Source organism: Pseudorca crassidens, chromosome 15 (assembly GCF_039906515.1).
Source record: "Pseudorca crassidens isolate mPseCra1 chromosome 15, mPseCra1.hap1, whole genome shotgun sequence".
In the NCBI taxonomy this organism is placed as follows: domain Eukaryota; kingdom Metazoa; phylum Chordata; class Mammalia; order Artiodactyla; family Delphinidae; genus Pseudorca; species Pseudorca crassidens.
The window spans coordinates 77,434,687-77,458,306 of NC_090310.1; the positions used below are offsets into that span (position 1 = coordinate 77,434,687).

Genomic DNA, 23,620 nt, shown 5'->3' on the forward strand with positions numbered 1-23,620 from the left:
TCACTTAGAATAAATTCCAAAGCCTTCCATGGCCTCGAGGCTCTGTGAGACCCGGTTTCTGCCAGTTTCTCTGACCTCATCCCCCCGCCCAACCTCCTTGCCACACTGGGCCTCTCACCAAGCATCTGGGTGACCAGCAAGGCCCCTCTTCTGGCCTGTGTCTCCTTTACAGCTCACAGGCTGAGTCAGGTGACCACTCAAGAGTCCCAGATACAAAATGTCGCCTTGCAGCCTTTGCTTTGGAGGATCCCGAACTGCCTCCCCAACCACAAAGTCCTCCTGGTTCCCTTGGCCACTATTAATGACTGGTCCAGAGGGCTGGGCTCACCTGAGCAGGAAGCTGTAGGAGAATTCGAGGAGTCCCATCTCATGCCAGCCACTGCCTGCTTCCGTGGTGTCACCCAGCAGGACAGTGTGGAGGTTGGTATACATGGCTTCCGTGAGTGCCTGGAGCTCCTTGTGGAGGAGAGTCCTGGGGCAAGGAACCAAGGTGTGAGAGTGTAGCTTCCAAAAATATATATATATGCACACAGGCACCTCCTTGGCCAAAGCTCAGAGTCCCAGGGCTCCAGTGCCTCAGTGGCAATGAGGGCTTTTGGAAGATTGGCTTAAACAAAATATTATTATTTCTATCATCATCCACAATGATGATAGTTACTATTTATTTTGCCAAGCACAATGATCTCATTTCATCTTTTGACAGCCCCAGGGATAACAGTTACTATTATGATACCCATTTTATAGATGGAGAGACTCAGGGACAGAGAGGAAAGTGATTTGCCAAGGTCACCCAGCCAGTAAGTGATACAGCTGGGACTGAAACCCTGATCTGCCCAACTCCAGAGTGTGAACTTTTAAACATGATAGCCATCCCCTCTCGGGGCACATGAGCTTGGATAAGGAACCCACAGACTTGCAGAAGAGAGAGAACTAAGAAACCAGCCCTTTCTCCTTGAGATCTAAAGTTAGGGAGACCTGTTTGGATAAAGTGTCCTGGACCAAGGATTGCTAATAAACATGACTCCAAGTGAATGCTCCATGAGGAATAAGGGAATCTGGCTGGTGATCTGGTCTCGTTGTTGAGTACCTAGGAGTCTGAGGAGAGGACCAGTTCTGGGAGAGCATGTGGCTGAAGCCAGAAGCCCCTCTGTACTGAGCCCCCACAGTACAGTCAATATTGAGCCATGACTGAATGTATGATTAGAAGCCAGGAAAGATGGGATCTTCTATCTAAGTTTAAGGCCCCTCTACACTGCACAAGGATCTAAACCATAAAGGACCCCACTGCATCGAGCGAAGCGTCCATGGGGTGGTGCAGAGCCCGTGTTCAACAGCGACACCTTGTGGCAGCAACAAGACCAGTGCTAGTGTGCCCATCAGGTGCTCTGGCTCTCTGTCGCCACCTGCTGTTTGGACATAGGATGGACTCCTTTAGACTGAATAAGCCCCTGGGTTCTTGGATAATTCAAGACGGGAAAGCATCCAGAGGGGTTCCGTGAACTTCCAGGTAATAAAAGCTCTGGGATGTTTCACTGTTGGAAAAACGATACGACCCATGTGAGATAATGTGTGTGAAGGGCTTAACATAGCGCTTGGCACATAGTAAGTGCTTAATACATGGGAGCTGACACAGTGATCAACCCTGCTCCAGCTGTTCCCTTGACTCCACTCCAAGCACTAGTCCTTGACAGAGACAGTAGCCCCCAACAGATGTGGCAGCCATGCCCAGAAGACCTCATGCCAGCTTTTGAGAAATGCCCAGAAACTCTTGAGGGTAGACACTGGAGGAAACTGGGATCCTCCCTGGGTAGGGGGGGGTAGGATGCAGTGAACTGTGGACTCTTGTTGCTAATGGAACCCCTAGAATAGCAGGACCCAGGACACTCAGGCTCAGGAATACTCCTAGCAGCTGTCCCACAAAGCCAAGGTCAGACTGAGCATTGTCTCTCATCCATGTTCACCTCATGAGGCTGGCCTTTCCTCAGCTTTAGCAGTCCTGCAAAACCCGGCCTTCTAGATGCTTTTCCTGACTCCAGGAGGTGAGCCTTCCTGGAGAGAGATCACTAAAGATGCCCATCAGACCGTGTGCACTCTTTAGGGGAGGTCTTACTTCCTCAGTATCTCGGTGGGAGGAGAATGGGCTGTGGAGTCTGCAGACATGGGTTCAAATCCCAGCTCTGACGCTTACTAGCAGTAGACCTTGGGTAAGTCACTTCACTTCTCTGAACCTCTGTTTCCTCATCTGTAAAATATGGATAAAAATACCTACCTCTGAAGCTGTTGCACAGATATGAACACGTGCCTATCAAACACCTGGCATTTGGCAGGTGTCTTCAGAGGGAGGTTGGCGTCATTCTGCGCTCCTGCATCTAGGATGGTGACCAGTGTATGAACGAATACAGGGTAAATGCCCTCCCAGGTCCTTTTGTAAGTATTACTTATGTTTCAGGACCTGCACCGCTTCCTAGCTGTGTGACCTTGGGCAAGTCACTTCTCTTCTCTGAGCCCTGTGTCCTCATCTATAAAATGGGGCTGTAAGTTACCCTCCAGCATTGCTGTGAAGACTCATGAGATCATGCATGATGCCTGGCACAGAGTATGGACTCAAAAACATTAATCACCCCACCACCTCCCTTTATTTGACAGATGTGGAAACAGAGGCTCGGTGAGGGGGGTGTGGTTTGCCCAAAGTCACAAAGCTAGGCAGTGGGAAAGCTGAGATTTGAATCTAGATCTAGCTGACCCCAACCCTGGTCTCCTTCTACTAAAAATCATAGCTGCCTCTTGGGAAGTAAAGAGTTCTTCTTCAGCCCAATTCTCTAGGGTTGTTTCTTGTTTTGTTTTTGTTTGTTTTCACAAAACGAAATGTCTTTACTGGACACCTGTTGTGGAAACAAGCTCAGCTCACACAGGACTTGAACTACGAGGGTAGAAGCAGATCGCCCACCCTGGCCCACCCATGGGTACCATCTGCAGCCACTCACGGTTTCATCTTGGACTTTTCATCACTGGGGCTGTAATGCGGAAGCTGCACGTCGAAAATCCTCTCCATGAGGAAGACGGCGTAGGCGTGGAAGTCCAGCCTGGTGCGAGGCTCCCACACCACCATGTCATAGGAGTGTGGGTCCAGGAGGACAGTGACATACCTGCCCCCCACCAGCACCTGGGAAGTTGGCAGGGATGGAGTGAGGAGTACGACTATGAACAACAGCAGTTCTCTGAGGTCGACTTACCCCGTGACAGGCAGTGGCCCCACCAGCTACTTAACAGACAATGTCCCCTCATCTACCTCTCACAACCACCCTGTGAGGCAGGGACCATCATTCACCCATTTATAGCTGAAATGTGATAAGGCGTATAACGTGCCCAAGACCACACACCTGAGAAGTGGCAGAGCTGGGAAAGGAATTCGGCACTTTTTCTGAACCAAAGGTTATGCTCTTAACCACCTCACTTTTAAGCATCTTCCACGGTTATCTTGGTTAATGTCATATCTCCAGCAGCCAGGAGAGAGTCTGCCCACAGAAGCAGCAGATGGATGTGTGTGCATCGTAGGTGGATGGATGGATGGATGGGATGGATGGATGAATGTACAGACGGATGGATGGGAAGATGTTAGTGGATAAATGGATATATTATAGGTATGGGTGGGTGGATGGATGGATGAGTGGATAAATGGATGGAAGAAAGGAAGGAAGGATGGATGGATGTTTTTGGATAAATGCTAGTGGATGTGAAAGCAAAACCTTCTTTGGGAGGCTGAGCTCTGTATGTAACATGCTGCTCAAGACAGGAAGGAGACAGCACTGGAGAGCTATAATCCTGCAGTCAACAAGGGTGACGGCATTTTCCCTCAAATGTGTGTGGAGGGGGTCACACAACTCCAACTACCCACTGCCTTAGCCTTGTTTTCAAAATGTGGTCTGTGAGTCATGGTAATCAAACTCTCTTATAAAATACAAGCCAATATCCAAGAAAAATGCTGTTGGATGGATGGTTAGATGGGTGGATAAATGGAAGGATAGATCATTGAATGTATGTTGGATGGAAAGATGGATGGATGGGCAGCTAGAGAGTGCTTGCAAACTAAATGTATGAATGAATGTTGGGTACATGGATGGCAGGATGCTAAGTGGATACTGGGTAAACAGATTGAAGGGTGAATGTTGGATTCACTTCTAACCTCCAAGTTAGAAGGAGACGTGGAAGGTGGGTGGATGAGTGACGGTTGTTTGGATGTTGAAGTGGTGGATGGAGAGAGATGTAAATAGATGTATATAGAGTGGACAGACATTGGATATTGAAAGGATAGATAATCAAATGCTGGGTGGTGGTGGCAGATGGATGGAAACATGGGCAGATAAGCAGAAGAATGGAAGTTGGTGGAAACTGAATATATGGTTGAAAGTTGGATGGATGCTACGTCCATGAGTGGAAGAATGCTGGATAAATTGGGTAGACAGGTAGAGGAACAGATGATGGACAAGTGGATGGAGAGACAGATTTTTGGCTAGATATTTAGAAAGATGGACGAATGAGTGGATAGATGGAGGTTGATGGAAATGGAATATATGAATGAATATTGGATGGATATTAAGACGGAAGAAGGCTGCTTAGATATTGGGCAGATAGGCAGAAGGACAAATGTTAGATGGATGGGTGGATGTGGGACAGATGGAAGTTGAATGAATGGATAGAGGTCGGTTAGATGAACACACCAAGTATTGGATAATATTAAATGACTGCATAGCTGCATGTTGGGAAGATGCTAGAGGGATAATGAAGGGATGAATGTTAGATAAACGTTGGATGTACAGTTGGATAGGCATATAGAAAGTTGGCTGGACCACTGGATGGTTAGTGTATGGATGGGTATTGAAGAAATCAGTAAACACCAGGTTTAGTAGGCCCAGCTGCTCATCCCCTTCCCTCCCAAGAGGCAAAAGAGGCACTTACAGTAAAGATATCACCATGCTTCTCCTTCATCCTAGTGAGGAAGCTGGCGGCATCTTTTCCAAACTCCAAAGCATAGCCCAACCAGGGGATACTGCCCAGGTCCAGGGGAGGCTCGCCAGGTCGCCTGCAGAAGCCACAGCACTTATCACCATTTGATAAAGCAGGGAAGAGGATAGAGTGTGGGGCGTGGCGTGAGATTTTCAGTGGAGAGGAAGGCTTCCCTGAGGAGACATTTGACCAAAGACCTGAAGGCGGTGAGGGAGGGAGCCACATGGATATCTCAAAGAAGAGCTTCCAAGCGGAGGGAACAAGTGCAGAGGCCCCTAAGCTGCATCATGCCTGGTGTGTGCAAAGAACAGTGAGGAGGCCAGGGTGGCTGGATGTGGGAACAAGACGTGTACAGTAGAAGGTGAGGCCGGAGCAGTAACAGGGCCAGACCATGCAGGGCCTTGCAGGCAGCTCTGAGGACTTCAGCGTTTGCTCTGAGTGAGGGGGGAGCCATCAGAGCTCGAAGCAGAGGAGGGACAGGATTTGGCTTTGGTTTTTACAAGTGGCTTTTGGCTGCTGAGTAGGGAGTAGACCACAGGGGGCTGAGAGCAGAAGCTGGGGTACCAGTTGATGTTCGTACATACTGGGGGGTCCAGTTAAGGTGGTCACCTCTCTGCAGGTAGGAGAACCTTCCAGAACCCAGTGGTATTAGGATACAGAGTTCTCTGTATGAGCCAGCATGGACCAGGGTCCTGGTCATCTCACACTTCCTCTCATGCCCACCGGGAAAGGGTAAGGCTGGAGGGCATGGCTGGATAGCAGGAGGTGGTAGAAGAACTGCCCTGTCGCTGACCCCTGACTGCCCCTCTCCAGCTCAGAATCTGAGGTCTCTCAGGAGGCCAGACGCCATGCCCATGGCCTGCGGGGATGCCCCAGGGGTACAGGTAGCTCAGCCAGGGGGTAGGAAGGTTGTGTGTGATATTCAAGGTCAAAATCTCATCTGTGAGACCAGAGGGACTCCTCTGAGGATATAATAACATATCTACACCTCACTACGGTGGATGGAATTCTAATATGACGACAATGACCTACAACCGAGTGAGGGAGATGGTACAGCTGACTTTGAGAAAGGATGATTCTTCTTAGTGGACCTGACCTAATCAGGGGAGGACAGGGCTTACAAGGGGCAGGGATCTTCCTGGCAAAAGAGACTGAGATTTGGCGTAAGGGAGATTCTTTGCTGCTGGCTTTGAAGATGGAAGGGGCCACAAGGCAAGGAATGCATGGGGCCTCTAGGGGCTATGAGTGGACCTTGGCTGACAGCAAGCAAGGAAATGGGGACCTCAGTCCCACAACCGCAAGGAGCTGAATTCAGCCAGACTCTTCCCTGGAGGTTCCTGATAGGAAGGCAGCCTGGCCAACACCTTAATTTCTGCCTTGTAAGACTCTGGACAGAGAACACAGACACACTGTACTGGACTTCTGATCTACTGAAGTGTGAGCTAATAAATGGGTGTTGTTTTAAGCTCTCAACTATATGGTAATTTGTTACACAGCAAGAGATAACTAATATACTCAAACTGACATTGCACTTGCACTGGGCCCTGCCCTTGGCCAAGCATTCGATATATGAATGTCTCATCTCATCCTCCCCAACCACCCTCTGAGGGCGCGGCTCCATTCACACCTTCACCAAATATTAACTATGAAGCAGGCATCGTCCTGGGTGCTGGAGATACAGGAGTGAACAGGGAAGATGAGGTGGAGAGCCCTGACCTCACAGGGCTTACACACTAATAAGTGGAGACAGACAAAAACAAAGAAGCAATATCATTTCAGAGAGCGAGAAGTGTGATGAAGAAAATAAAGGAGCTAAAACGTGACAATGAAAAGACAAATAACCCAATTTAACAATGCACAAAAGAATCTGAATGGACAGCTCTCCAAGGAAGATATACAAATGGCCGGTAAGCACATGAAAAGATTCTCAACATCATTAGTCACTGGGGAGATGAAAAGCAAAACGCCAAGCAGTACCATTTCAAATCCACTAAGATGGCCATAGTGTTTAAAAAAAAAAAAAGAAAAGGAAATAAGTGCTGGGAAGACTGTGGAGAAATGGGAATCCTCATGTATTTCTGGTGGGAACATATAATGGTGCAGCTGCTCTGGAAACTAGTCTCGCAGTTTCTTGAAAGATTAAAAGAGTGACTATATGACCCAGCAATATACCCCAAAGAATTGAAAACATAAGTTCATACATAAACTTATACACTATTGTTCATGGTATCATTAATCATAATAGCCCCAAAGTGGAACCAACCCAAATGTCCACCGACAGATGAATGTATAAACACAATGTGGTGTATTCATACGGTGGAACATTATTCAGTCATGAAAAGGAGTGAAGTACTGATTCACGCTACAACTTGGAAGCACCTCAAAACCATCATGCTGAGTAAAAGAAGCCAGACACAAAAGGCCACATAGGGTATGATTCTATTTCTATGAATGTCCAGAGAAGGCAAATCAATGGGGACAGGAAGTAGATTCGTGGTTTCCAGAGTCTGAGGGGAGGGTGGAATGGAGAGTGACCGCTCACGGGTACCAGGTTTCTTTTTGGAGTGATGAATATATTCCAGAGTTAGATAGTGGTGATGGGTGCACAGCCCTGTGGCTATACTAAAAACCACTGAATTGTATATTTTAAAAGGGTGAGTTTTATAGTATGGGAAATACATCTCATTAAAGAAAAAAGAAAGAAGGGTGATACGAGATAGTGGGGAGGTGCTAGTTTAGAGAAGGTGGTCAGGGAGGGCCTTTCCAAGGAGGTGCCATGTGAGCAGAGACTGGAAGGAAGAGCGGGGAGAAGAACCTTACAGGCAGAGGGAACAGCAAGTGCAAAGGCCCTGGGGCAAGAGTGCACTTGGTGATCTTCTCAAGACAGCAGGAGCCGCTGTGGAGGGAGTGGAGGATGTGGGGGTGAAAGACTGGAAATGACCTGGGGACCAAGAAGGCCAGTGGCCGAGGACAGAGTCTGGCTTTTATTACAAGTGTGGTGGGAACCCTCTGGAGGGTAGGATTTAGGAAGTGATGTGACTTAGGAAGTGATGTGATTTAGGAAGTAGGATTTAGGAAGTGATGTGATTGTGCTTTTAAAAGGTTCCAAGACGGAATTCCCTGGCGGTCCAGTGGTTAGGACTCCACGCTTCCACTGCAGGAGGCACAGGTTCAATCCTTGGTCGGGGAACTAAGATGCCGCAGGCTGCGCAGTGCGGCCAAAAAAAAAAAATAAAGGTTGCAAGAGCGAGAGGCGGGAGGGAGATGTGTCAGGAGACTAAAGCAATTACGGTGGGAGTGGAGGCTGTGATCCTCCAGGAGCCAGGCCTAGCATCCGACTCATCCACTTCCAGGTTGGGGGTTTTTGTGCCATCCCCAGAAGTCCAGGGGGGACCACCTTCCCTTCATCCTTCTTCCCCTCCCTGTCTACGTTCTTCCACCATGGCCTCCTGCCTCCTCAGTCTGACTGTCCCCCAACATAACCCAAAGCGGGGAACAGGTGGTGGACAGAGAGACTGGCTAGATTTGAGGGCCAGAGTTTGGGAAATATGGAAGCAGAACCAGAGGTGAGGGTTGAGGGCATTAGGAAATGCCTCCCCCCGCCCACCTCCTCCTCTCGCCCCACGCCCACCCTGCCTCTGAGCCCATCATTGAGGAGACTCGCAAAGGGGCAGCTCGGGGATTCCAAGGGGGTGCTGGGGACGTGCCAGGACCCTTCCTTTCCCCTCGCCTCTCTGTGAGCCAGCTTCTCCTGAAGGCTCCGTTTAAAGGCTGGCACAGCCCAGGGCTGGAGGAGCCCAGCGTGCACCTGCCCTCTTCCAGTCCAGGTCTGAGCCCAGAGACAGGACACGGCAGCGGCGATTTCTGCACAAGAGGCAGGAGGGCAGGATGGTTGTCATGAGCCTGACTTTAGCACCACACTTCCTGGCTTCAAATCCCAGCCGTGCTTCTTGCCGGCCGTGTGACTTTGCTTCCCCACGCCTGTTTCCTCACCTGTAAAAGAGGAGTGACGACACTACAGACTACACTGGGCTGTGATGAAGATGAAAGGGGCTATAGAACAGTGCTTGGCACCTGGCAACCGGGGAGCAGCTGGGGTGGGTCTGAGAAGCAGGACCAATATGACTCCCGGGTGCCATTTCTTGAGCAACGGCTATATGCCAGGTGCAAAGGTTTCCTTGCTTGGGAATAATGGCTGATACTTGATGAGCCCTGACTGTGTTATCCTTTGAGGAAGGAAGCATTGTATTTCTATCAAGCCCATTTTACAGCAGATGAAACTGAGGCACAGAAGGGGCTGAGCCACTTGCCCGAGGGCCCACCGTGGAGGGTCTGGGTTTCTAACCCAGGCAGGCCTGGCTGCAGAGCCCACACTCTTGATGCTACCCTGGCCCCAAGTCACCCCAAGTGGACATCTGCACAGCCACTTTGCAGGTGAGGAAACTGAGACACAGAGAGGTTCCAGCGACCTTCCCAAGCGCAGGGCCTGAGACCTTCCCCTAAGACATCTTTGGGGTGTGGGTGGGGCTTCCTTCCCCTGCCTTTCACTCTGCCTGCCACCGGAGCTCCCCAGCGAGCCTGGTGTTATTTCTGGCAGCACTCATCTTTCCCCTGAAAAGTTCCAAGGAGCTGCGGACAAAGGCAGGAAGCCGGGAGCCCAGGCGTCTGATTCCTGATGTGCCAGAGGCTCCTTCAGCCCCCGGGCCCTGAATCCAACTGAGGCCCAGGTCACATTCCAGGGTGACTCAGCCAGAGGCCAGCGGGGGCGAAGGAGGCTCTATTTTGGGGTCTGCGGTCTCTAGCCTCCCTCACGGACACTCTCACTGTTCTGAGGCAGGGATGCAGGGCGTGACCCTCTCATCCCCAGCTGCTGCCCACACGGCTGATCGCTGCCTTCCCTTCCTCCTCTGTAAAATGGGGGTAACAAGAGTGCTCCCATCTCCAAGTTAGGAGAAAATGAGATCGGGGGCCTAAATTCCGGCCCCTGTGGGGTCTCCCAAGGGTCCACGCAACTCTGCCCCCCCAGGGTCCACACTACCACCCGCACAACTGTCAGTGACTCCCATACCCACACTTCTCCCCAGTACCCCACCTGGTGAAACTGCTAAGCTGTCCACAGGTGTAAAAATCAACAACTCACCCTCAAAGACAAATTAGCTCTCTGGATTGATAGCAAGAATTAGCTAAAATTATGTTTGGCATTCCTTCTAATCCAGCAATTCCACTCTCACCTACTATTATCGTCATCATTCCCTGTTTTGTTTTGTTTTGTTGGGTTTTTTTTGGCAGTGCCGTGCGGCCTGTGGGATCTTAGTTCCCTGACCAGGGATCGAACCTGTGCCCCCTGCAGTGGAAGCACGGAATCCTAAACACTAGACTGCCAGGCAATTCCATCAACATTCCCATTTTAAAGACTGGGAAACTGGACTTCTCTGGCGGTCCAGTGGTTAAGACTGCGCTTCCACTGCAGGGGGCGCAGGTTTGATCCCTGGTTGGGGAACTAAGATCCTGCATGCCGTATGGTGTGGCCAAAAAGAAAAACAGCATAAAGATTGGGAAACTAAGGCAGAGAGCAGTTACTCAACTTGTTCTTATTCCTGGAGGCTGGGAGTTTCCATATGCTAAGCACCCAGGTACCCAGCCTCCCAGAATCCATGTATTCTGTGGCTGCCCTCATCTGCCCCAGAGAAAAGCACAGACTAGGAGGCCCCACAGGATGAGCCCAGCACATTGCCTGAAATAGCAAAAACACCGGAAACAACTTGAGTTCCTCAACAGGGACAGGAATAGAAGGGAAAAAAGAAACCTGCACCTATTCATACTATGGAATACTACACAAAAAATCGAAAGAATGAATTAGATCTCCACATAGCAACATGGACGGATGTCAAAACGAAAATCTGGAGTGAAAACAGCAAAGGTACAGTCTGAAAACAACTCTGTACAGAGTTTCCAAAAAGCCAACAACTTAGGAAAAATAATTTATTTCTCTATAAGGAAACTTATCTGTAGCCTTTTTCGTTTTCATTTTTCCAGGCAAATGATTGAATGTATGGTGTTAAGTTTCACCTGGAAAGGCGTCCAGAGGTTGAAGAAAAATATCGTGAACTCACTGTGTGGAAATTCAACTAACACATTGTTTAAAAATAAAAGGTTTCCAGAAAACTTCTGGAATTTTCAGACACTCTGATTTAAACACACACACACCACACTTCCACCGCCCTGTGTTATCTACGAGCTAATGTCTATGCGTATAAGAATAATTTTTAAAACAGCTGGGAGGCTGAGGAGATATGACAACCAAAGGCAGTACCCTGGATGAGATCCTAGCACAGAAAGACGACGTTAACGGAAAAACTGATGAAATTCAAATAAAGTCTGGAGTTTGGTTAATCGTAACAGACCAGTGTTGGTTTTTTTAGTTTTAATGACTGTACCATGATAATGTAAGAGGTTAACAATAGCAGAAACTGTGAGGGGTATTTGGGAACTCTTTGTACAACTTTTCTGTAAATATAAAACCAGTCTAAAATAAAAAATCTTTTTAAAAGATCTGGGAGGTTCCTCTCAAATTAATCAACAGTAGAGGTCCTGAATTGTCGGAAGAGTGGTTAGTAGGGCTTCAGTCTTATTTACAATGGGATAAGTGCTTAAGTCGAATGTATTCCTTGTGCAATTCAAATTAGTTTTTAAAATATTTTATAAAAAGAACAAGATCTATACTGCCATCTCCTTGATTTGAGATAGGTGAGTTTTACTTTTCTCCTAAATCGCAGATTCTCAAGGGAGCAGGAGAACCTTGGGGACTAGGAAGCTGAGGCGTTTGGTTCTGGTTCTACTCTGCCAGAGTAGACCTCCGCAGAAGGGAGACCCCTTTGTGGGCCTGAGTTTCTCTGGCAGAGGGAAATACCGAGCCTACTCAGCCCCTGCATCCGGATCGGGGAATCCTGTGGAAGGTGGTTCCAGGGCCGGTAAGAGGGCATCGCTCAGGGCCTCTGCCTTCCCCAGCCTCAACTCTGCCGTCTGTGTAATGGGGGTGAGAGCAAGCCTGGGGGGTGACACCGAGTTGGTGCACGATCCAGACAGACGCTGAAGAGCGGGAGGGGGCTTCTTCCACCGGGGGTCACACCGAGCATGTCCACGCACCCACTCTGCACCCGTGACTCTCGGTTCTCACCTGCAACCCCCTTGCAGGTCCCAGGCACCGCTCTCTGGGCCAGGCCCGGGCTTCTCGCGCCCCGGCCGAGCGAGTGTGTGCGGTGGGTGAGCAGCCCTCTGGGACTCCCGTCCCTGCACCTTCCCGTGCGCGTCTCCCCAACTCTGAGCCCTCTTTAAGCCCTCTGGGCCTGGCCCCCTCGCCGGGGCGGGGGAGGGGCGCGGAAGCCCCTTCGGCCGGACACTTGGACTCCCACCTCTAGGCTCGCCCGGGGGGGTAGGGGACGGTGGGAAGAGGATCCCCTCCTGCCCGGGGGACTGGAGCGGGGGCTCCGACGTGGGCCTGCCGCTGGCTCGGCGACCCCCTCGTTGCAGCCGGGGCGCGGGCCTGAGCGGAGACGACCCTTTGTCTGGCCGGGGTCGGCGCTGGCGGGCCGGGGTGGGGGAAGCCGGGGGTAGGCCGGGCGGGGGGCACTCACCGCGTGCGCCGGCGGGTCAGCAGCAGCAGCAGTAGCAGCGCGGCCAGAAGCCCGAAGACCACGGCCCAGGACATGGCAGGCCCGGCGACCAGGCTGCGGCTGCGGAACGCCGGAGGCGGCCGGCCTGGCTTGGGGGCCACGGGGGCCACGGGGACCCAGTCCCAGAGCCGACCCCGCCCCCACGCCCCTCCCTCTCCCCCCGCCCACCCGCCTACGGGCGGGGGCAGGGCCTGCGATCCCTCCCAGGTCCAGAAGGGTGGGTGGGGTGGCTCTTGGAGACTCCGTTCGGCTCAGCTTCTACGGGACAGGCTCCGACCCCTGGCCCAGGAAAGGGTGGGAGGGATGTGCGTGGAAAATGTGGGTGCAGGGGACGGGAGGGATGGTGTAGGGGAAAGCGAAGGGATGTGCAGGGAGGGAGGGGTTACGCGGGGGTGTGGGGGAGGAATGGGGGATTTGGGGAAGAGGAAGGAAGGGAATATGGGGGGACGGAGGGGTGATGGGGATAGAGAAAGTGTGAGGATGAGAGGTCAAGCGGTGGCAGAGGAGGGATTGGGGGTGGGAGGGGACTGGAAGGGCCTTTCCTCCACATTCCACCTAAACAGTCTCCACCACTCTAGCCGCCCCCCGCCCCTCACCCATCCCATCGCCACCCCACCCCGGATGGGCTAGAGTCCATTAGTTTTCTATTCTGTTGGTCTACAGTGGAGGGGGCACAAGAGCTCAGAGCACCCCGCTCTGAGTCCCTCATCTGCAACTGCTGTAAGGGACAATAAGTGTACGTCACCCACGTGTACCTGCAGCACAGCAGGGGCTCAGAATATGGTGGACATTGTCACGTTACCTGGAGCTTAGGGTGTTGGCCTCTGGTGCCAGTGGCTCTGCAAGAGACCACCCCTGGGCACTGGCGAGAACCTGGGCTCCCAGCTGGAAGCGTCTGGACCTCACTCCACCCTCTCCACTCCCTACACACACCCCACCCCACTTACACCTGGGAAACCTTGGCCAGGGAACTTACCCTCTCTTAACCCGCTTCCTTATCTGGGGACAGAGGTCAGAGTTGTACTTTACCTTAGGGGGTTGCTGTGAAGAATTGATGAGAGCTTGTCAGTAGAGGGAAGTGCAAACTAGGAGTGCAGGGCACATGTGAGTTTTGTGAGGCAGTGAGCAGAGTGTGGAGCTGGGACCCAGAATGTCTGATTCTAATCCTTGGGCTGTTGCTCACTGCTGGGTGAATTGAGACAGGTTTCATTTCATCTTACCAATAGCCCCCAGGCTGAGCTGTTACTCCTCCCTGGTCTCCTGGCTTCTGCCCTCATCTCTCTGCAGTCCATTCTCCCCGCAGTTGTCAGAAGAATCCTGCTAGAACCTAAGTCAGATCCTCTACTGAATCCTGCTCAGAACCCTCCATGGCTCCACCTCACTCAGAGCACAGCCCAAGTCCTTACAAGGTCCTGTAAGGACTTGATCTGCCCCCTCCCACCTCTACCTCCCTGCCCTCATGTCCTCCCACTCTCTGCCTCACCCACTCTGCTCCAGCCACATTCATCTCTCACCCTGCCCCAAGTGTTCCAAACTCACTCCCACCTCAGGGCCTTTGCACTTGCTATTCCCTCTGATTGGAACACTCTTCTCTCATATACTTGCACAGCTGGCTTTTATCATCACATCCCTCATCCCTCTGTCTCTGCTCAGTTGTCAACTGCTCAAAGAAGCCCTCCCTGACTGCCTGGTCTAAGGCAGTCACATTAGCCCTGTCTATTGCCTTGAACTGTTTTGGGGTTTGTTTTTTTTTTTCCTTGACAGTACTTAACATTTCCTGCTATCGTATTAGAGCTTCATTTATTTGTCTATTTAATGTCGGCTGTCAAGGCAGTTGGATGACCCTCATGTGGCCTCAGCAGACTGAGAAGAGCAAGAAGCAAAAGGAGTTTCTTGAATCTCTTGTTTATTTATCCAGCTTACTCACCAGCAAAGCTGACAATCCCAAAAAGGCCACAGAACAGGCCTGGAGGATTTTCTCCAAATTTGGGGAGCCCCACGGGGCAGCCTTCTGGCAGTGGGGTTCACAGTCCGGCTTGGCCAATACTAAACCATGTGACCTCAGGCAGTCTGCTCCACCTCCCTGAGCCTAGGTGCCTCATCGGTGAAATGGGGATGAAGTGAAGAGTAAATGACCTAATCCAAGTGACACACTTGTCAGAGTGCCGGACGCACAGTGAACTTTAGTGGGGGTCAACTGCCATTAGCACTTAATTCCAATCCAGCCTCTCACCATATGTGTGATCAAGGCTTGGTCTCAGTTTTCTTATCTGAGAAATGGGGAGAACAGTTCCTTCCTCACAGGACAGTTGCACCCAGCATGGGGCCTGGCACACAGTAGGTGCTCAATAAATGTTAGCTCTCCAATCCCACACCCCTGGCTTGAGTGCAAACTAGCATCACCTCAGTCCAAATCCCCCCCAAATAAAATGTCCCTCTTCCCCCCTCAGCCCACAGGCAAAATCCCACCCCCCCCCCAGGGAAGGAGGCCAGCTGCTCACACACCAAAGAGGGAAGAAGGTTTTGGGGCCCCTGGCTTCTCCCTTGCTATCAGAATCTGATTTTGTTCACAAATCAAGCAGGTGTTTAGGAAGATGGCCCCACCCCCTTCCCACAGAATGAACCAGTGTTGGTCTGAGCCAGCCAGGGACATCCCTCTTTGCTAGGGATTGGTCCAGTGGTGGCCACGTGAGCACCATCTGGACATTTGTTGGGGGCTTCTGGGAATTTTTCCCCTCCCTATTCTCCTCCTTTTCTTTGGGGGCCATTGTGTAAGGATGTGATGGTGGGGATATTATGAGGGAAGGCCAGGAAAATGGCAGAACCCCAAACCAGAGCTGCAGGAGAACCATTCCTGGAACCACTTACCCCCAGACTTATTGTTTAATGAGATAATCAAATGCCTTTGTGCTGAAGACACTGTGAGTCAGATTTTCTCATACTTGCTGCCAAAAACTTTCCTAACTAAGATGACTTCCGGTTATGGCTGTGCCAAGGACAACGTGACATAATCATGCATCCAAAGTGCCTTGCCCATGAGGAGCATTCAAAAATGTCACTTCATCTCCTTAGTTTTGCTTTTTGTTTTTTCTTTTACAGCTCAGTCTTTCTATGCTTATTGGGTTAATAGGGCATTAGGGCATTCAACTTTCTGGTTATGGCATCTTGCAGGAACAGGTGGGCTCTGAAAAGTAGCAGATATTCCAAATTCCCCTGACCTGTGAGGACTAACAGGGCCCTGCAGAGGACAGGGCTGGTATGTCCTCAAGAATGAAGAGGAGGGAAGACACCCCAAGAGTGACCCTCAGCCCATGGTGAAGGGCTTGAGAGCCAGGTTCAAATCCCAACATTGCCCACTCGCTTGCTGTATGAAACCTAAGCAAGTCACTTCACCTCTCTGAGCCTCAACTACCTTATCTGTGCAGTGGACGTGTTGCTGGTGGTGGTGATGGCAGGGAGGCACCCAGCGGGATTTCAAACCCAGCATTTAAGCCTTCATCTGAGAAGTGAAGCCCACATGTCAGGTGGACCTCAAGAAACCCCTCCTTCCATCCAGCTCTACCAGGGGCTGCCACCCAGTGACAAGCATCGGACTTTCCCCTGTAGGAGTCTCGGTATGTCCAGATGTCCGCTGTCCACTAGAGCCAAGACATCTGCGCAAGTCTCTGGGCCTGCCTGACCTCCACTCTCTTATCTGGCTGCTGTAAGGTCATAAGGATAATGTCAAGCCCCAACTCCTTCAGAAAATGGGGGGCTTCGCCTGGGAAAGGACAGCCCTTCCAACCCCATGCCCCTGCTTCCTCTCTTCCAGGAACCAGGTCTGGTTCATGTCTGCATCCTAAAGGCCACAAACCAAATGTGTCAGGAAAGGAAAACATGTGTGTTGCCTTCTTCAAAGCTGAAAACCAGCCCCATCAGAGATCGGCAGCTGTAGATGCTTCTGTAATTGTAGCTCTAACTTCAGTTGGTAATTTGGGCCATTCAAAACACTTTCTCATATTTACTCACTGAATCTCTACAAAGGCCTTATAAAATGGGTACTATTATTATCCCCAATGTGCAGATGGTGAAACCAAGGCCCAGAGAGGCTCAGTAACTTACCCAAGTCACACAACACTTCCTTTCATAGACTGGAGCCTGGCAGTTTGATGCCCTCTGAGGACAGGCTATTTTCCCTGTGGTGTGAACACACCGGGGGCTTTCCCACCCCCATAGCTTTACTCATGCTGTTTACCTGCCTGGAAGCCTTCTCTTTCTCTTCCTTTTGGTTTATCCAAATCTGTTATGGGAAGGTGTGTTAGTTCAGGTCCTCTGAGACAGCCAAGATGAGACGAGACATACAAGAAATTTACTGGGGAAAAGGCCAGGGAGGAAAGTGAGGGGGAAGCCAGAGGAGGCTGGAAGAAAGGGAAGGAAGGAAGGAAGGAGGGAGGGAAAGAAGGGAGGAAGATTGATTGGCTGTAGACCACAGGGCAGTTCTAAAAATGTTCAGTAAGGCTGACAGGAAGTCCTTGAGCCTCTAGAGGAGCCCTGTGTCTCCAGGAAATGGGCCTGCCTTGGGATCCCTTCCTCCCTCTGTGATTAACTGGGAGAAGTCCCTGGGAAGCATGGCCTCCACTCAACTATGAGGATGAATCCATGATCCATCTGTCAACTAGGCTCCACACAGAAGACTTGAGAGGTACCTTTTCACAGCTGCTGAAGTGAAGAAGTACATCTGCCACCTAAAACAACAACCAAGAAAACAGCAACAAAAAAGCTGACTATATATGCTTCTATAGGCATGAACCATATCAGTGCAAGAAGAAATTCTTCCACTTTCAGAAGCTGGGCCAGGTTGAGAGTGGAGGGGAAGGAGAGACCAAAGGTGCAAAGCTGCTATTGCTTTTGTGCTGCCAAAGAGAGGGTGGCAAACTCAAGTCTCCAAGCAAGTAAGGTAAGTGAATGAAGCGAGCCTGTCATATCAGGGAGGCAATAGGGAGGAGTGGGGACAGTGGAAAACTGGAGAGCACCACCCCATCCAAAAGGAAGCTGCCTCTACTCAGTTCAGCCAACTGTGGCCATGCAGAAATATAGCCCAGTGTGGCCAGGTCTTCTGATTCAAGAGAAGCCAGAAATAATGGCTCACATTATTTTAAAACACTGAATGGGCCAATAACACACATCTGCCACCTGACTTTGGCCCTGGAGTTTAGTTGTGCCAGAGGCCAGTGGCTTAGCCATTTTGGGGTGTGCAAAACAGATCTGGAGTTGGGAGGTTGAACTAAATCACTCTGTAGAATTAAGGAAGTATAGTGGAGTTTCAGGGGGAAGCCAGAGGCAGTGAAGGCCAGGCTGACATGAGGGCAGGTTGGGGGCCTGTGTAGAAAATCAGCCAAGTGAAATTCCCTGTGGAATTAGGAGTGGCCAAATGACAATTACAGTGGAAGCCGGGTTTATTTGTTTCCTATGTTGGGCTATGGAATAGCAACACACATACACATGCTCACACGTCACCTCCAGTTGCGCCCACATATTCAGAAACAGTCTGCTACACACACAGGGTGAACACCTCATTCTAACTTGCCCAGACTTTCCTGGTTTTAGTCCTGAAAGTCCCATGTCGCAGGAAATCCCTCAGTCCTGGACCACCACGAAGGCTGGTCACACTACCAACACACTTCTGTAGTGTGTGAGTGGGCTGGAGATAGGTTCAGTGCTGTGGCAGCCATCTTGGGCCCTGAGGAGAGTCATCACCAAGTCACACGTTTAATTAACTACCCCAGGACCATGCTGTGGTAGATGAGAACATGGTCTCTACACATGGAGATCAGCTCGGTGCTTTGTGACCACTAGAGGGGTGGGATAGGGAGGGTGGGAAGGAGACACAAGAGGGAGGGGATATGGGAATATATGTATATGTATAGTTGATTCACTTTGTTATACAGCAGAAACTAACACAGCATTGTAAAACAATTATACTCCAATAAAGATGTTAAAAAAAAAAAAGAACATGGTTTATAATTCTGACACTTGCCCTGTGTTGGAATTAGACAATCATACCCTTTGCTGTACATCTGCAGAGCCTCCCACTATGGCCAGAGAATACCCATTCTGAGTAAGGATACGAGAGGAATCCTGTATCTCCATGTGACATTCCTGGGTTCTGCCATTGGCCACTACTCGTGGAGCAAGGCTGAGCTCGGCCCGCAGCCTGAAGCAAGACTCCCCAGCGGACCTGCAGACCCGTGAGTGAGAAAAATGAGAATTTGCTATTAAAAGTCATGGAGGTTTTGAGGCTTTTGTTAGGCAGCAAAAGCTGACTGATCTAGGCTTTATCTCTCAACATTTGGAGTCAATTTGGTTAGATGTTCTTTGTACCAGTTAGATACAGAATAGGCTACTTTCCATGCTTTGGGACTTGGTTTTCACATCTGTACAAGGGGAAAATGACAGGGCCTCCCTCCCATGGTGGTTGGAAGGACTCGAGAAGATCATGGGTCTAGTGCGTACTGTAGGCACTTAATAAAAGGGATTTTATTAAAGAAGTGAAATTCTTGGGCTTCCCTGGTGGCGGAGTGGTTGAGAGTCTGCCTGCTGACGCAGGGGACGCGGGTTCGTGCCCCGGTCAGGGAGGATCCCACATGCCGCGGAGATGCTGGGCCCGTGAGCCATGGCCGCTGAGCCTGCGCTCCGCAATGGGAGAGGCCACAACAGTGAGAGGCCCGCGTACCGCAAAAAAAAAAAAAAAGAAGTGAAATTCTTTCAGCACACACTTGCTGAACACTTATTTCCCAGCATTGTGCTAGCCTCTCTGTCAAGAATTTTAGAGGAGGAAGCAAAGAAGGCAAACCTCCCCCATTTTGGTCATTTTCAAACAGGAGTAGAAAAACCACGTCTGGATTAGAGGCAGAGGGATAGAGGAAATGACCTCTTTTCTGACATCCAGGACTTGGGGCTGAATTGTCTAAATGATGGGGGCATATCTGTGGGTTAGGAGACTTGAGGGTCTCTAAGAAACAAGGATTTCAGCTGTAATAAAGCCATCCTCCAGCGTCCTTCCCCAGGGAGAGCCAGGATTATGTAAGGAATGTGGTCGGCAAAAAGCCCAGAGGCGGGGTGGGGTGGGGGTGGGGGTGGTGGGGGGGGGTGGTGGGGGGGGTGGGGGGGTGGGGGGTGGGGTGGGGGTGGGGCAGCTACCCAGACGCAAGCAGGGCTGAGCTGGGCAGGCTTCTGTTCCACTCTCCCAGGTTAACTCCATGTGGGCCTCATCTCAGGCTGGAGGTAATGTTCCGGAGGGGTCCTGCCTGTGTTCCAGGCTATCTGTCTGAGCGGACGGTGCTGGAACAGAGCAGCTGTGGCAAGCCCCCCCTCCTTTGATATCCCCAGGACAGGGGTGTAGGTGGCCCCATGGCTTCCAACCAGCTGACTTGGCCCTTTGGATTGGAACAAATGAGGCAGCCAGACCTCAATCTCCTCAACTCCCTGCTGTCCTGCCTGAGCGCCAGCCTGACCCAGAAGATAAGGAGAAAAAAGACCCACGTTGATCCGATACACAGACCTCAAGTGCTGGCCCTCCTGCTACCTACAGCACTGCGAGAGCCTCAGAACCTCTGTTGTCTCGTGCAGAAATGGGGACAATACTCAAAACTGCTCTGCTTATGTGTCAGAGGAACTGAAAGGACCCAATAAGAGAATGGGGGTAGGAAAATGGCTGCAGAAGTTAATATTTTCCCCTCCTCCTTCTAGAAATTATACCAAGGCATCAAAGAGAATGAAAAAAAACCCAAAAGCCCGCAAACTCCATTTCTAGCAAAACCAGGAGAGAGTTATAATCCATAGACTTCAGAGTATGTGTGAAATTTTCCAAAAGCAGCTTTGAAATAGGGCAGAAGCCATACAGGAGGTGGTGAGTGGGTTCAGTGGCGGCAAATCTCAGAAAACATCAGCAGAAATGTACTTTCTGGGGATGAGTCTTGCCCTGAGGTGAAAAGCTGCATTCCTTATTTATAAAAGTGAACGTAGGAACTGGGGTGAGTAGCAGAAGCCCTCTGGGATCTGGTTTGATTCTGAGAAACAGAGATGGTGTAACAAAGAATGAGAGAGAAGACATATTTGCAGGGAACAGTCTGTCTTTTTGGCAGAGAGGAGAGAACCTTTTAGTTACGAAGTCTAAGAAAATACCCTTTTTCTTCCCAGCACCCACAAGAACAATCAGCAAATAGCTGACACAGGAAAATCAAGCCCTTCCAATGACAAGTTTTTTAAAATAAGTGTAGGGACTTCCCTGGTGGCGCAGTGGATAAGGCACCGTGCTCCCAATGCAGGGGGCCCGGGTTTGATCCCCGGGGTGATCCCACACGCCGTGGAGCAACTAAGCCCGTGCGCCACAACTAGTGAGCCTGCGCACTAGAGCCCGCAAGCCACAACTACTGAGCTCACGTGCCACAACTACTGAAGCCTGCATGCCTAGAGCCCGTGCTCCACAACAAAGAGAAACCACCGCAATGAGAAGCCCGAGCACTGCAACGAAGAGTAGCCCCCACCCGCCGCAACTAGAGAAAGCCCGCACAGCAACGAAGACCCAACGCAGACAAAAATAAATTAATTAATTTTTTTAAAAAAACCTATCTTACCTAGTTTTGTAGGCAAATCCTATGAAACTTTTAAAGACTAGATCATTCTAAGGTAGTTAAGTTGTTTGAGAGCAAGGCAAAGAAAGAAAACGTTACAATTATTTTTATGAAGCAAGTATTATGTTGATACTGAAGCCTGACAAGAATTGTACAAAGAAAGTAACAAACTTCGCTTGTAAGTATCAATGCAAAAAGTCTAAATAAAATGTTAGTAAACACAACCGTAAGCACAATAGAAAGAATAATACATCATGACCAAGTGGGTTTTATTCCAGGAAAGCAAAGCTATTTCAATGTTAGAAAATCTATTAATGTAATTTATGAGGAGAAAGGTCATATGATTCTGCTTAGGGCTAAAAAGACATTTGAGAAAGTCCAACATGCATTCTTGATAAAAACTCACGCACATGTATTCAATAAGAATCATGAATACTCAGTAAAATAGAAATAGATATTTACCTCTTTAACGTGGTAAAATATATTGTGGAGTACATCATGCTTATTGAAAAAACCCTAGGGGCATTTCCACTAAAGGATGGAGACCAAAGTTTCCAGTTTAACACAGAGCTGGACATTTAAGATAGTACTGGGGGACTTCCCTGGTGGCTCACTGGTTAAGAATCCACCTGCCAATGCAGGGGACACAGGTTCAATCCCTGGTCCAGGAAGATCCCACATGCCATGGAGCAAGTAAGCCTGTGCACCGCAACTACTGAGCCCACACACTGCAACTACTGAAGCCCACGCGCCTAGAGCCTGTGCTCCGCAACGAAGAGCAGCCCCCGCTCACCACTAGAGACAGCCCTCACACAGCAATGAACACCCAACACAGCCAAAAAATACATAAAATTTTTAAAAAATGTATTTAAAAAAAGATAGTATTGGAAGTACTAGTCAGTACAATTGGAGGGCAAAAGAGAAAAAGAGATACAAAAACTGAATAAGTGAAAGTAAAATTGCCAGTGTTAACACATATGAAATTATTCTGTGTGTAGGAAAACCAAGATAATTCAGTAAGGTATCAAGATACAAATTTAGCATGCATAAATCAGTAGCTTTCCTATATTCAAGCAATCATCAGTTGGAAGATATATTGAAAGAAGTTTCCACTTAAAATAACAAAATTAAGATTACATATCTGGTAATAAAATTAAACAAAAGATGTGTAAGACCTACATGAAGAAAACCTGAATTCACTATGGAAGGATACAAAAAACTACTTGAAGTGAAAAGGTACACGGTAATTTTGTAAAGTTTTTTATTTATTTATTTATTTTTAATTTAGTTATTTTTGGCAGCGTTGGGTCTTTGTTGCTGTGCGCGGGCTTTCTCTAGTTGCGGCTAGTGGGGGCTACTCTTCGTTGCGGTGTGTGGACTTATCGTTGTGGCTTCTCTTGTTGCCGAGCATGGGCTCTAGGCACGCGGGCTTCAGTAGTTGTGGCTCGCGGGCTCTAGAGCACAGGCTCAGTAGTTGTGGCGCACGGGCTTAGTTGCTCCGCGGCATGCGGGATCTTCCCAGACCAGGGCTCGAACCCACGTCCCCTGCATTGGCAGGTAGATTTTTAACCACTGCGCCACCAGGGAAGCCCTACACTGTGATTTTGGATGGCAAGTTTCATCATGAAAACAATGTCTGTTATTCCTAAATTGATTTATACGTTCCTTGTTACTATAATAAAAGTACCATCAGCCTTTTAACAAGAGAAAATAATTTTAAAATTAATCCTGTGAAAAATTAAACAAGCAAAAATATCCAAGAAATCTCTGGAAGAGAGGGAAACATTATCAAATGTTAAACCATGTCATAAAATCTCAATAATTCAAACATTGTAGTACTCGGCTATATCAATAGACAGATCGATGAACAAAACTGAAAGCCCAGTCATAGATCCAAATCCATTCAGGAATTCAGGATGTGATAAAGTTAATGTGGAAGGTTGTATTTTCTAAAAATATTTGGAGGGCTTCCCTGGTGGCGCAGTGGTTGAGAGTCCGCCTGCTGATGCAGGGGACGCGGGTTCCTGCCCCAGTCCAGGAAGATCCCACATGCCGCGGAGCGGCTAGGCCTATGAGCCATGGCCGCTGAGCCTGCGCGTCCGGAGACTGTGCCCCGCAACAGGAGAGGCCACAACAGTGAAAGGCCCGCGTAACGCAAAAAAATAATAATAATAATAAATAAAATAAAAATAAAAATATTTGGAAAGGATAGTAACAGATCAGCTCCAGGGACTTGAGAAGCAGAGAGAATAGGAGCCACAGGATGGGGTCTTCGGGGTACCAACTATTTCTCTTCTTAGCGTTAGTTCCCCTTGAGTTTCTGGTTCTCCC

General features: G+C 49.6%; 1 protein-coding gene across 4 annotated transcripts in view; it reads right to left on the minus strand.

The window, feature by feature from the left end:
* Positions 1 to 12,803, minus strand: part of PTGIS (prostaglandin I2 synthase) — a 41,081-nt gene extending 28,278 nt beyond the window's left edge. Inside the window, exons 1-5 of one of the 4 annotated variants that reach the window (XM_067708424.1) lie at positions 12,639 to 12,750; positions 8,913 to 8,997; positions 4,957 to 5,080; positions 2,985 to 3,163; positions 329 to 472 (exon numbers count right to left, since the gene is read on the minus strand). In XM_067708424.1, the coding sequence (XP_067564525.1) occupies positions 329 to 472; positions 2,985 to 3,163; positions 4,957 to 4,986 (353 nt within the window). In that variant the 5' untranslated portion in view covers positions 4,987 to 5,080; positions 8,913 to 8,997; positions 12,639 to 12,750. Of the gene's footprint in view, positions 1 to 328; positions 473 to 2,984; positions 3,164 to 4,956; positions 5,744 to 8,912; positions 8,998 to 12,638 lie in introns of those variants that run through there. The other 3 variants (XM_067708426.1, XM_067708425.1, XM_067708423.1) reach the window with 3 other exon arrangements.
* Between the last annotated feature and the right edge of the window lie 10,817 nt (positions 12,804 to 23,620).